Raw genomic sequence first — 15,027 nt, 5'->3', positions numbered from 1 at the left:
TCGAGAATGTGGTTGTCTTGAGAAAGGGTGATCCCATGTGTTGTGTGAGTAATCTGAACCCCAATAAAATGAATCGTATCACTAAGATCTTTAATAGAGAAGGTGTAACATCCGTGACTTAAGGTAATGCTAATTATTTAATCTTGTAATTTATTTGTTGGACTATGAGAATTAATATTGGATCATGATTTGGGCCTTTATGGAGTTGGGTTGGCTGAAGCCGTACACTGGGCGTATGCTTGGCATACGCGGAGCGTAGTAGGAGCATTGGATGCGGGGGATGATACACGTACGTGCAGCATACGCGAGCTGACTCAAAACCCCATATATATATATATATATATATATATATATATATATATATATATATATATATATATATATATATATATATATATATATATATATATATATATATATATATGTCATTATGTCCCAAACCCCAGCATCCTTACCAGCCTCCTTAACTCAGAAAAACCTAGAAACCTAACCTTGTTCATCTTTGTGTGATCTTGATCTTGTGAAGTCCATTTTGGTAGCTTTGAGCTTGGAGGAGAAAGAGGAAGTTGGTGAAGAAGAGTTTGTGTAGCTTGAGCTTAAGGATCTGAGACATCATCATCATTTAGCACTCATTTGAGGTAAAAAGCTCAAAACTTGTCTCGTGAATGCTTAGATCTATTATGTTGAGTTTTTGGAACTTTTTGGTCCCAATAATGGAGCTTTATGGTTCTAAATCCATTTCTAGGCTTGCGGTTGCCACCCTTGGTGCTATTTGAGTCCCGAAGACAAAAAGTTGCCATCTTGAAGGTCTTAATGGGTTCATGCAAGAGTTATGGCCATTTTCATGGAAGTAGATTGCGATACTTTGAGTTTGGGTTCATGTGGGTCATATAAAGTCACAAAGTCAGTGAATTTTTGGATTAAGACGTTGAAGAGGACTTGGATCTGTGATTTTAGCCTTTGGAATAAAATATTAAGTGCTTAATGGTATAAGTGGCTTAACAGAGCAGTACGGTGGGCGTAAAAGCCCGTACACGCAGCGTACACGTCATGCAGCCTATACGCTTAGCGTACAGAGGAGTACGCCCTGCGTACTCACTAGATTTGGGCTTTGCGTCATTTGGGCCTCGGTTTGGGCCATTCCTTGGACTTTGCTATTTTGGGCCATAGTGGGCCATCATGAATTAGTTATTTTGGGCTAAGAATATGTTTGGGCTTAAGGGAAGGCCCATTTGAGGAGTTGGCCCAATTTAGAAAATTAGGCCAATGGTGGGCCACTAATGGGCTTGGGAAGTCTAACTAGTATTGGGCCTTTCATGTTATGGTTTTTGGCCTTAGGCATGGGCCAAATTAGATCAGGGGTAAAATGGCCATTTTACACTAAGAAGGATTATTAGTTTTTGACTAAGTGTTATTGTCGTAATGATAGCTCGGGGAGTCGTCGGAGCAGCCGTTAGAGATTCCTTATCGTGACATTCTGCATTCAGGTTTGCGAGGTGAGTTTCCTCCTATAGGAACGGGTCGAAGGCACCAATGTCGGCTCGTATGTATGATTATATGTGTCTGGATTTCGAGCCGATGTCGGGCGGTGCCCGATGAATGTTTATATGCTTTCCGAATTTCGGACCGATGTCGGGCGATGCCCGAGGAATGTTTGTATGCTTGATGTCTTCGTGATTCTTGCATGTGTCTGTATTTGTATGTTTCTGGATTACGGTCTGATGTCGGGGAATGTTAGTATGCTTTCGAATTTCGGTCCGATGTCGGGCGGGGCCCGAGGAATGTTTATATGTTGAATATTTTATGTGTATTTTTTGATATGGTATTATGTATACTGAGCTTTGCTCGATGCCGAACATTGTTCGATGCCGAGCAGGGCCCGATGAAGGGGCGGGGCCCACGATATGTTTATATGTGATTATGTGCTTATGTGTATGGTATGTGGTAGTTTGTGGAGACTCGCTAAGTTTCGTGCTTACAGTTTTCAGTTTTGGTTTCAGGTACTTCTTGTAGTAAAGGGAAGAGCTCGGGATAACTGCAGTGCGCACACCATTATGTTTAGCCTGGGATGATTACTCTGATGTTTTGATTTGGAAACTTTGATAATAATGTTTTGAGATAGTTTGACTTCTGTTTCGATGAAATGTTTTGATAACTATGCTTTTATTTAATGATTTAAAACGAAATTTTTGGTCTTGGTTTTTGGGATGTTACAGAAGGAGTGATGTAGATGATTAATGAAGCGTTATATAAGATCATAATTATTGCCAGTATTTATCATATCATCGACATATACAAGAACATATATGGTGTCAATAGAAGTAGAGTGCACGAACAAGGACGTATTTGATTGACATGCATAGAAACAATTAGCGACGAGATGATGTTTAAGCTTTTTAAAACAAGATCTAGGAGCCTGTTTCAACCCATAGAAATATTTGTGTCCATAATACAATGAGGATACTAACAAAGTAAATAGAAGACTAAGAAGTAAAACAAAGCATAAGGTTTGATTAAATCAATACAACTTTATCACTTTGCATACAAGTACAGGCACACATCCAGACATAATTCAATTTTTTAGGCAACTTGTCTTCTCTAAGACGATTGAGCTATAAATTTCACATGTTCCCGAAGGTGTGTCAAATCTAATATTTGTGTAGACATCTCTTGTTAGACAGACCATATTACTCTTCTCAATAGTGGTTTATTTTGCTCGACATTTATGAAAATATGGGCAGATGAAAACATTAAGTTATTGATAAACAATGCCAAAGGTTTGTATCAACAATACAAACTATCATTTATCTCTTCGTTCATGTCTCGATGTTATTTTTAGCTCTACATTGAATTTGAAAATACTCTCGAAAGAACCATATTCCTAGACCAAGTGTATAACATCTCATTTGTGGTGGCCTCAATAAAAAAGAGTCTATGAGTCTAATTACCTTATCCAATATGATATTCACCTGTTATATTGATGTGACGAACAAGAGGAGGTTGTGCATCCTGAAACACTTTTGGGTCCAATGGTTATACTTTATCTAATAAAGACAACAAAAGCTTTAAAACTAGAATAAACTTAAAACCATTTTAACCCACCGAGGATCATTTTGCAATCATGGAAAGATTAAATTAACCACATAAAGTAAAAGATTACAACCTTTGAAGTCTTTGATTCTCATGGGATATGGAATTTGATGAAGTGATCCATGAAGCTCCAAAGGAGAAGCTCACTAGAGGTATCACGACAACAAAAGCTTTAAAACTAGAATAAACTTAAAACCATTTTAACCCACCGAGGATCATTTTGCAATCATGAAAATATTAAATTAACCACATAAAGTAAAAGATTACAACCTTTGAAGTCTTTGATTCTCATGGGATATGGAATTTGATGAAGCGATGCATGAAGCTCCAAAGGATAAGCTCTCTAGAGGTATCCACTAAGCAAGAGTAGACCACTAAAACATGCTAGTGTTCACTTGTATATAAGTTATTCTTAAGACTTAATACATATACCACATAATTCTTAAGGATAAGCAACAAATATGCAATCAATCTAAAAAACACATTACAAGAAAGAGGATAGGGAAAGAACACCAAGTCTCTCAGTTTTAGAGATGAAAAAAAGTTGAATCCTTAAGTAAAAACTAACTAGTTTTTGCTATACTCTCTTCTTTATATACAAGAACACCTCATGAACGACCATTCCTTCATTAAATGTAAGAGTAACGACGTGTAAGGAAAGCATAGGAGCAATACAAATCAACCAAGTCACAATCCCATTCGTTTAAAAGGGACCTACAACTTTTACAAGAAAGATGAGGATTTGGTGTGATCTTTACTTAAGCTCCTAACTAACTAGTTACATTACTAACTAAATGGTTACTAAAAGTGTCCAAATAATTTGTACATAACTTATATATTCATGCCTTATGAATATACTTAGTTAATGTTCTCTTTTGTTATTATTTCCTAGAAACAATAATTCCCAATATGATGCTAAAATATTATTTTTCATAGAATAATGATTTTGAAATTAAATACAACTGTTGATTTTACTTATTAACAATCAAATTACTTTCATAAATAACCAACTAATAGTATTTATATATAAGGTGTGACCATATAGGATATTATGTCATTAGCAAATATCATTCTACAATGACTCTTGGGCATATATGTAACATCCTGTTTCGAGAAGTTTCCTATTTCAATAATTATGGTAATTGGGTGGATCAAGTAAAGGCCTTGGGCTTCAAAGGATTAGGGTTTAGATGCAATTGGAAGTGGATGATATAGGTTATATGATCCAAGCTCTCAGTTTGTGTTTTGGAGTCAAAGGGTATAATGGCAAAAGTGATGCTTCAGACTTCTTCATGAATTAAGGATTCTAGTTTGGTAAGTTTTAAGTCAAAAGAGATCATATGGGATTGTAGGGCTTTCCATTACCTTAATGAGCATATTAACAATGCCGCAAACGGAGTTGGGATGCATAAGTTATGACCATTGCAAGTTAGGAGGGAAATGGGTTTTAGCCTATACGTTGGGCATACATGGCATGTACGTTGGGCGTACTGCATGGAAGTGGCGCGATTATCCTTTGAGCACACTGAGCATATATAAGGGTATTCAGGGTGTAATAACGTGAATATTAGACCAAATTATTAGGGATTGGACCCTATTAAACCTCATTATCTCCCTTGAGCCTGGCCTTATTTCTAGCCTCCTTCCTCTCCAACTGGAACGTCCCAAAAGTTATTGTGTAAAAATTTCGTTCTTAAAACCAAGACAAACATTATTCATTCATTTCAAAATGCATCAAAATGTAATAATGTATAAAATAGTTATCAGAGTACAAATCATGTCATTAAATATGGACTGCTGGTGGATGCGATGTGATCATGTCGGGCCCTTCCCTTTCAAACTGGAAGTACCTGAAACCGTAAACAAAAAACTGTAAGCAAAAAGCTTACTGAGTTCCCCCACAATACCGCATACCAAACATATATAACAGCTTGAAACAATAACTGGGTATCTTTTAACCGGTATCGGGTCTATTTCACCCCCTTCAGTATCTTTCAACCGGTACCTGGTCTATTTCACCCCATTCGGTATCTTTCAACTGGTACTAGTCTATTTCACCCCTACAACTAAGCATACAATCATATCATCAAGAGTCACAAAGACAAAAAGCACATACATGCATATTAGCAAGTGTCACAAAGACAAATATCATCCTACAAACATAATCTAGTGGGCCGATATCGGTGCTTTCTGCCCACGAGTATAGTGAATAGACTTACCTAACATATGATGATCAACTACTATTGCTCCTATTGTCACGAATACAGATGCTAAAAACCACATATAGAACCATACAAAGTACAGCCTTAGCTTCCCTTTCAACACTAAGGGGTTGACCAAAAGACAATGCAAGTCAAAATTCAAAGTCAACGGTCAAGGTTGAGCCTCCATTCCATGGCCATCCTTGGCAAAGTCGTGGCTTTCAAACGAAAAAAAAACAGACATGTTTACCCCAGTCCCCATGTCGAGGCAACATGGGCCACGTCGTGGGCACTGGATTCAAAGTGTCTTAATGGGTCAAGCCAAATCCTTCAATCCTAGAGGTTCCAAGGTTCAGATCTGATCATTATTATGGTCTAATTGGATAAAGTTTCCAACTTTATCCCTTGAGACCCACCAAGAGGTCTAGATCCCAAGTTTATTGCCTATAAAGCTTAACTATGGCATGGACTTAATCAAGAAGCACTTAATCCCTTAAGTCCCAACCCTATTTGCTCCAGAAGAGCTTATGATACTAAAACAATCCTAAAGATTGGTGCTTTTTAGACATGCATGTCCAATGCATTTCTTGGACTCAACCTAGGTTAAAATGGGGGTTTATGGCCTAATCTCATGCATGGCTCAAACAACTCACCAAACTTTAGATCCAAAGCATGAACTACTATAAATGATCCAGAGATTCATAAAGTTGCAATCTTTATGAAATCTCACCATCCCATCTAACCAGATCAAGAAGAAAATGGGAGAAAATACAATATCTAGCACTCTATAATAAAAAAAGGTGGAACCTTGAACACTTACAAGGGTCCAGAATTGAGCTAGGAAGGGAGATAGGGACTCTCTTGCTGATCCTTGGCTTACTCCTTCCTGCTTCTTCCTTCAAGACCTCTCACAAGCACTCAAGAAAGCTTCAACAAAGGAGGAAAAGAGTTAGGGTTTTCTTCTAGATAAAAAGGGTGGTGGAGGTTTAGGGTGAGCAAACGCTAGCCTCCTCATTCCTTTAACTAGGGTGCAAACCCGAAAATTTAGGGTTTAAGACGTCAACGGTGGTAATGCCGTTGCCTTCCTTGCCACGTCGTGGCGAGTCAAAAGGACCCGCGACTAAAAATGCTTTGCCACGCCATGGTCATCCTTCCCACGTCGTGGAGACTCCCAAGGTAATATCAAAATAAAACGTACCTTAGAACCGGATGTTACAACTCTCCCCCACTTGAATCAGACTTCATCCTCAAAGTAGCTTGTTACGAACAACTCGGAGTAGTGCTCCCTCATTTCCTCCTCAGGCTCCCAGTTCCATTATAAGCCCTATCGGTGCTTCCATTTCACCTTCACCAGGTTCACCTCCTTGTTTCGTAGGTCTTTGGTCTTCCTATCGAAGATCGCAACCAGTCTCTCAATGTAGTTCAAGCACTCATCCACTTGAATGTCCTCCAAAGGCACCACTACGGAATCATCAAGCAAACACTTCCAAAGTTGAGAGACGTGAAAAGTGTTGTGGATCTGACTGAGCTCTTTGGGCAGATCCAAATGACAAGCAACCCTGCCCACCCAGCAAAAAACCTTGAAAGTACTGAAATATCTGCGGAACAAATCGCCCCACTTCCTGAACCGGATGACACCTTTCAAGGGTGACACCTTCAAGAGTATCATATCTCCAACCTGAAACTCCAAATCAGATTGATGCCTATCTGCATAACTCTTCTTTCGAATATACGCAGTCTACAATCTCCTGCGCACCTATTGGATCAGCTCGGTAGCTCATAGAACCACCTCCGTTCTACCTATGAATCTTTGATTGAACTCGCCCCTACAAATCAGGGTCTGACACTTCCTCCCGTAGAGCATCTCAAAAGGATGTCGATTAATACTGGTGTGGTAGTTGTTGTTGTAAGAAAACTTAGCCAATGCGAGATACGTATCCCATCTACCACCGAAGTCCATCACACAGGCCCGAAGCATATCCTACAAAGTCTGGATTGTCCGATCACTCTGACCATCGGTCTACAGATGAAAATTCGTGTTGAAGTGCAGACGAGTACCTAACTCCTCAAATCTCTTCCAAAATCTGGAAGTGAAGTGAACATCCCGATCTGAGACCACTGATACCCGACACCCCATGGTGTGCCATAACCTCTCGGATATAAATGTTTGCCAACTTCTCCGCAGAGACGCTATCCTAAATGGGAATAAAAATATGCACTCTTGGTCAATCGATCCATGATGACCCACTTCGAATCCACTCCTCGCGCTGTCTGTGGCAACTTAGTGATGAAGTCCATCGTGATCTCTTCCTATTTCCAAACGTGAACTCAGAACGGATCCATTTTTTCCTGAGGTCGCTGATGCTCGACCTTGACCTTTCTTCAAGACAAGCACCTCTCTATGTACCAATCCACATCCCGCTTCATGCAGGGCCACAATAATTGGGTAGGAGGTCTCTGTACTTTTTCGTCGCACCAAGATGAATGGAAAATCTCGAATTATGTGTCTCCTCCATCAGTACCTGCCGTACACCACCCCAATACTGAACCCATATCCTCCGATGTAAGGTCAATAGTCCCCTACTGTCGTAATCTAAAGAGGACACCGGCCCCATAATGCACTCACTCTTGCGGTGTTCCTCTTTTATGGCCTTGACCTGATCCTCGCAAATCTGCACCAGTAATGGGGTAATCACCATCATGCTCAAACATAGATCTCGAATAGGTGCACTTTTCACCTTGTGACTGAGCGCATCGACCACCACATTGGCCTTTCCAGGGTGATAAAGGATCTTGCAATCATAATCCTTCACTACATCCAACAACCTACGCTGCCTCATATTCAGATTTGGATGATCCATCAAGTACCTCAAGCTCTTTTAATCCGTGTAAATGATACAACGAAGCCCATAGAGGTAATGTTGCCAAATCTTGAGGGTGGAAACCACCACCCCTCAACTCCAAATCATGAGTGGGATAGTATGAATCATGAGGCTTCAGCTGCCTCGAAGCATAAGCAATAACCCGACCCTATGCATCAGTACCACACCCAAACCTGTGATCGACGCATCATAGTATACCAAGAAATCATCTATGCCCTCTGGAAGGGTCAAAATCAGAGTCTCGCACAACCTCTATCTCAAAGTCTCAAATGTCGCCTGTTGCTCAGGCCCCCAGTGGAAACTAATTGTCTTCTTCATCAACCTGGTCAACGGAACTACAATCCTGGAGAAATTCTAGATCAACCTTCGATAATACGCTACTAAACCCAAGAAGATCTGAATCTCTAAAGGAGACTTTAGAAACTCCCACTTCATCACTGCCTCAATCTTGGCCGGATCAACTAATATCCCCTTCAAATTAACAAGGTGCCCCAAAAACTGCACCTTGCACAACCAGAACTCGCTCTTGGAGAACTAGGCATAAAGTATCTCCCTCCTTACAGTCTCCAAAACCACTTGCACATGATCCTCATGTTGCTCTTTGGTCTTAGAATAGACCAAGATATCAACAATAAATACAATGATAGATCGATCCAACATCTGTCTACATACGTGGTTCATGAGATCCATGAACGCGACTGGGATATTGGTGAGCCCGAAAGGCGTCACCGCGAACTCGTAATGACATAACGAGTCCTGAAAGCAGCTTCTGGATATCCTTATCTCTGACTCTCATCTAGTGGTAGCCTGAATGTAGATCGATCTTGGAGAACCAAGACGCACCCTGTAACTGGTCGAATAAATCATCAATCCTCGGAAGTGGATAATGGTTCTTCACTGTTAGCTTGTTAAGATCCGAATAATCGATGCACATCTTGTGGGAGCCATCCTTCTTCTTCACAAACAAAATCGGTGCTCCCCAGGGAGAACTGATGGGTCTGATAAACCCCATATCTATAGCTCCTGCAGTTGTTTAGACAACTCCTGCATCTCTGACGGTGCTAACCGATAAGGTACCTTGGCTATCAGATCCGCACATCGTACCAAATCAAGACGTAACTCCACCTGCCTCTCCAGAGGCACTCCAAGAAAGTCCTTCGGGAATACATATGAATACTCTTGAACGAACGACACATCCCCAATCGTCCTCTTTCTTTCCATACTGGTGTCCAGTACATAAGCCACAAAACCCAAACATCCCTGTTGAAGATATCTCCTAGCTCTCGCAACTGAACAAAGAGCTGGACCGCACTAAGCAACCTCGCCCTAAATAACCAGTTCTCCCCACTTGGGGTTCGAACCCAAACTTACTGGTGCCTGCAATCAATCATCGCCCCATTAGGGCTCAACCAGTCCATCCCTACAATGACCTTGTTCTCGCGTAGAGGAATAGAAATCAAATCAATTGGGTATCTCTCTCGGAATAACTTAAGAGTACAACCTTAATGAACCCTCAATACACTCACTGAATGATCATCGACTATCACCACATCCAACGGGTAATCCATCTCCCCAGGAGCGTCATCAAATCTCTTGCTGAGTGCAAGAGATACAAACGACCAGGTTGCGCCCGAATAAAAAAGAACCAGAGCAGACAATTCGTTCACTAAGAATGTACCTAAAAATTACAACATGAAACGTAAGCATAAAAAATAATGAAAGCGCATAAATAAACGGAAAACATAACAGTAACCACATCAGGACTCGCACGCGCCTCCTGGGCTGTCAGGTGAAAATCCCTGTTCTTCACTACAGGGGCCGCCTACTTGCCCTCCCAACCGATTGTGAACCTCAAAGTCGCAGGAGCGGGTGTTGCAACCGCTCCTACCATCAAACTCGGGCAATCAACTTTTTTGTGGCCCCTCTGGTTGCAATGAAATCAAATCAGACCTGAAGCATGGTTGGTAGTAGTGGCAGTGCAATCCATGCCGAAGTGCCATGTATTTATGCACATATAGCAGCCCGAACCACCCGCCCTGCAAACCCCATCATGCATCCTACCACACTTGCCACAGCAGGCCCGACCCTGCTAGCCCCTCGATCTAGAATAAAAAACCTTGGGTTTCTTTGCTAAATCTCCAATAGTCTGCACCTGCTCTGCCTTCCTCTTTCTGATGTGCTCCAAATCGATTTCCCATTCCTGGGCCCTGGATATCATGTCCCCTAATGTCGGACATGCTGAATAGCTAACAAACTTACTAATATTTGATCTCAATTTGTCATGGTACTGAGTCTTCTTCATCTCCTCATTTGTAGCATATTGGGGTACCAATAAAGATCTCCCTCGGAACTAGGTGGTGATCTCTACCATGGTACCAGTTGTCTGAAGCATATCTTGGAACTCCCTTGCTAGCTGTTGCACCTCAAGAGCCGGTGAAAACTCTGCTCGGAACGAGGTCACAAAATCTGACCATGTCATGGCCTCGATGGCTGGTGATCCTCGAGCATAACCAACCTCCTCCCACCAATCCCAAGCTCTCTCCCTCAGACAGCCTGCAGCAAACGTCACCTTCGACCCCTCGGGGTAGAAGCTAGTCATCTAAGTACAATACATATCTCCCATCCATTATCCGGAAGAAATGGGGTCTTTCACCCCAAAGAAATCTAGTGCCCCGCGTCCCCTATAGTCCTTGAAGGAGAGAGTGTGGGCTTCATAGTGACCAGTAGGTAGCTCGGCTATAAAGGCCCGAAAACGTACCTCAATCAACTCAATGATACCGTCCTTGATCGACCCGAACATCACCAGGGTTGCATCAAGGATGCCTCCCGTAATCTCAGACGCGATAAACTCATGTAGCCCCTCATCAATGGGTTTGGTGCCCGTAGCTGAACCCGATCCATATCCCAAACCTCCTGCTCCACCACATGTCATCACCATGCTGAAACACAATACATAAACAATTAGTATACGCACAAAAGGTTCACGCTCTCGATGTTTCTCGAAATCATCAAGACCTTCTTTGTCTCGGGTATAGATCCTATTATTTTAGTAGCACGGGCCCAATACTAACTTCCACACCTATCTATACCTTCCTTGAGGACTATTTCAAATCCACTAAGTCACTTCCCTACTATTACTTAGTTCACACATACTATAGAGCCCCCTACACACAAAGACATACACTAGGCTTTCCTAGGATTCCTTTTTCCCATCACCCTCTGCCATCAGCTGCATAAAAGATTCCCTCCAACACCTTCTAACTACCTCACAAATACAGTTACATGTTATCGACATCAGATAATTTTTTAATGCTAGATCCCTGAAAGATCTAATATGCTCAAGAGTCATATTAGAATGATATTGCTAATTAACATATGATACTAAGGGTCACACTAACAACAATTTGATACAATTGATTATTTATTAGAAATTGATTTTAAAAAATATTCATAAACTCTTATAATGAATTGGAAAAATATTTATTTCATGGAAATAATTATTTTACAATACAATACGAATGAATTAATAAGTCATGTACAACATTTTGGACTAGTTGAGTCTTTTGTCTTTTACCTAAAGATAAACTTTATATTTTAGAAACTTTGAGTTTATAAAATTTTAACTTTTTGTCTTCCTTTTGCTCCTTGGCCAATACTTGCTTAGGCTAGAGAGGGCATGGTCGTTGTATTAATTTAGTGAAAAGAATACAACCTAAGAAGCATGGTAAGACACATTCATGACATGAGGACATGGTTGCTTAAAGTGTTAAGACCTAATGTGTAATAACTTGACTTTATGCGTGTAGATATATGGCTTGCATTTTGGTCTTGCACTTCTTAATGCATATGGCCAAAAATTCCTCCCTTCTCTCACTCTCTTACCTTCTTGCAAAGTGTTGAAGTTTTGAAGAGTTACTTGCATTCTCTCTTTAAGTCATACTTTGGTTTTGACTTAAAGCTTAAGAGTTGTAACTAGCATTACATCAAGTTGATCAATTGTTTGTGGCTTTTGGTTCCACATTCTTCATCAAAACTCAAGCCTCCCAAGAGGACTCAAGGGACAACAAAGGTTGTTATCATCTTCCTTCTTTTATGGTTGTGTTTTTATCTTTCCATTTATTTAAAGTAGATCCTTGGTGGGTTGTAATTTGTTATTGAGTTCGAAATTTACAAGACTTCCGTTGTTGTTATTTTTGATTTTTTGAAACTATTTTTGAACCAAAACCCAACAATTGGGATCAAAGCCACCTTGAAAGTTTTAGTTAGATTTTTTTATTTATGTAAATCTTAGTTTTTTTGGAGAATGTGGATAACTTGGGTTTGTTTAAAAACATGTTCATACATATTTTCTTGACAAATTTTTTAATTGTTATTTTTTATGAGAAAAATTTACATGCATTTTTTGTCACATAAAGTTGTCTTAGAAAAACAAAGGTTGTTTTATGTTTATATGTATTTTAGAGTGCATAAACAAGCCTTGGACCATTTGTGTTGTTGTTTGTGTGAATTATTTGAAAATGGTTTGCCATATTCTTCTATTCATAGAGGTATGTAATAAAAGTAGCTCGTTTTTATTCATTTTTATATAATTGATTAGTTTTAGACAAGATTTATTTTATGAAAAATGTAACAAGATGAATATGGAGGCCATTTTTTAAGTCTACAAGTGGAGGCCATGGTTTTATAAGGTTTTTATAAAAGTTCATAATTTTTATAAAAATCTTATAAAATTGCAACACAGTTGTTATTGCAAGTGGGAGCTTGAAGATCACATGAAGAACAACTTGTATTATTTGGTCCCTTTTTTCCTTTAGGAAGGATTTAACACTTTTGTGTTGGCTCACAAAAGTGTTAACTAGTTTAAGACTTGTTTATGTCAAATGCATGCTTGTGTTGTTTATTTTTCAAGTAAATATTTTGTGTGGTTGATAATTTAGCTTTTCACAAACTCAAACTATTTTTTTGGTCACAACAAACATCACATGGAGTTTGGTTTTCAAAATTTAAAAGTTGAACGTAAGATGTAACAAGTTAATGTTTTAAAATAAAAACTGGTTTTATTAAAAACGTTAATTACCGCAAATTTTGAAATAATAAAATATAAGTCTAAAAATTGTGATTTTGAAACTTATACAAACTCCAAATAATTTTTTAATGAAAGGAAGTATTATTAAACAATATTAAAAGGTTCTACAAGACTCAAACTCAAACTTAATATTTGGATATTATCGTTAAAATTGAACCGATCAAAATATAAAACCGGGTTTTATATTTGAACCTCAAAATGTGATTTTTTGAAAATTGATACCATGATCAATTGGATACATGAAATGATCATGATATCATATGTTTTAAATAGAATAGTAAAACATCCAAAACCCTTTCAAAAGGCAAGTCTTTGACATCCAACTTTATAAACATTTGCCCGCCATTTGTATAATGATTATGGGATAAAGGATACCTAACCATTTGTGTTATCTTTTGGTGGCCAAAGTATTTTTTTCGATTTCTATAACCATGTTATAGGCCAATTGTACAAGTTTCTTCACTTGGATGACTTGATTGGAAACCTCTTGTGATAAAGGTCACCTAAGCAAGAGTGTCCCAAGGTATAGATGAGACCAACCATGTCAAATTAACAAATGGATTGTTAAGGGTCTCATTTATCTAGGAATTACAAGTGGTGTAATTAATAAAAGTTATTTACCTTTTTAAAATTAAGTAAGTGAGATAAAGGATACCCAACCATTTATTTAATTTGTAATTTGGATCCTAGACTTTAAATAAATAATGTTTTTGGAAACTAAAGGGTATTATTTATAAAGAATTAAATACTAAATAAAACTTTGATAAATTTTGTAGATGGCTCCACCAACTACTATAACACATCATCACCCCCATGAACCTTCGATCCATGGTTGAAAAGGAAAAACTAGGCCACTCCAATTTTTTGGATTGGCGCAGAAATTTGAGAATCGTTTTAAAACAAGAAAAGAAAGACTATGTCCTTGAATCACGAGTCCCGAATGAACCACCCTCTATCCCAAAGGTTGCACATGATGCATTGATTGAGTATATAGATGATTCACTTGATGTGTCATGCCTTATGCTTGCCATAATGATTCCTGATCTTCAACGGGATGTGGAACTCTTCACTGCCTTTGGCATGATTGAACATCTCAAGAAGATGTTTGGTCCGCAAGCTAGGACTGAAAGATTTGAAACTGTTCGAGCCCTTCATGCCTGCAAAATAGAGGAAACCGGAAATGTAAGCACTCATGTTCTCAAGATGAAAAGTCATCTGGATCAATTGGATAGATTGGGCTCTCCATATCCACTAGACTTAACCACAGACTTAATTATGAACTCATTTCCAAAGTCTTATGACACTTTCATCATGAACTACAACATGAATGGGTGGGATAAACCTATATTTGAGTTGCACGGGATGCTCAAAACTGCAGAGAAAAAACATCCCAATAAAAACCCCCCAAGTGTAAATGATTTGGGAGGGACAAGTCAAGAGGAAGAATCAAGGCAAGAAATCCAATGGGAAGCCACAAACTAGCATGGGCAAAGGGAAGAAAGCTCCCCAAAACCCACCATCAAGGAAAAAGGAAAAGGTTGCTAAATATGACACATGGTTTGAGTGTGGTGTCGTGGGGGCATTTGAAAAGGAATTGTCCTAAGTACATTGTTGAGTTGAAGAACAAGAAGGTCGGGGAAGGCCCTTCAGGTGTATCCATTTTCATGATTGAAATGGGACTATTTTACTTTTTCATCTAACACTTTGGTATTTGATACTGGTTGTGGAACTCATAATTTTAATTCGTTGTAGTGGTTCAGAAAGAGTA

At 39.2% G+C, this 15,027-nt stretch overlaps 2 protein-coding genes across 2 annotated transcripts in view; one reads left to right on the top strand and one right to left on the bottom strand.

The window, feature by feature from the left end:
* LOC145104794 (uncharacterized) overlaps positions 1–10,410 on the bottom strand; it is a 37,720-nt gene extending 27,310 nt beyond the window's left edge. Inside the window, exons 1-2 of the mRNA XM_079041976.1 lie at positions 10,290–10,410; positions 9,700–9,851 (exon numbers count right to left, since the gene is read on the bottom strand). Coding sequence (XP_078898102.1) covers positions 9,700–9,851; positions 10,290–10,410 — 273 coding nt within the window. The remainder of the gene's footprint in view (positions 1–9,699; positions 9,852–10,289) is intronic.
* Positions 10,411–14,087: 3,677 nt separating this feature from the next.
* Positions 14,088–14,741, top strand: LOC145104792 (uncharacterized). The gene has a single exon (XM_079041975.1). The coding sequence runs from the start codon at positions 14,088–14,090 to the stop codon at positions 14,739–14,741; it is 654 nt and encodes a 217-aa protein (XP_078898101.1).
* Positions 14,742–15,027: the final 286 nt, after the last annotated feature.

Source organism: Lactuca virosa, chromosome 4 (assembly GCF_052849685.1).
Source record: "Lactuca virosa cultivar CGN04683 chromosome 4, Lactuca_virosa_CGN04683_v6, whole genome shotgun sequence".
Lineage (NCBI taxonomy): Eukaryota > Viridiplantae > Streptophyta > Magnoliopsida > Asterales > Asteraceae > Lactuca > Lactuca virosa.
This window is presented reverse-complemented; position numbering and strand designations above follow the sequence as displayed.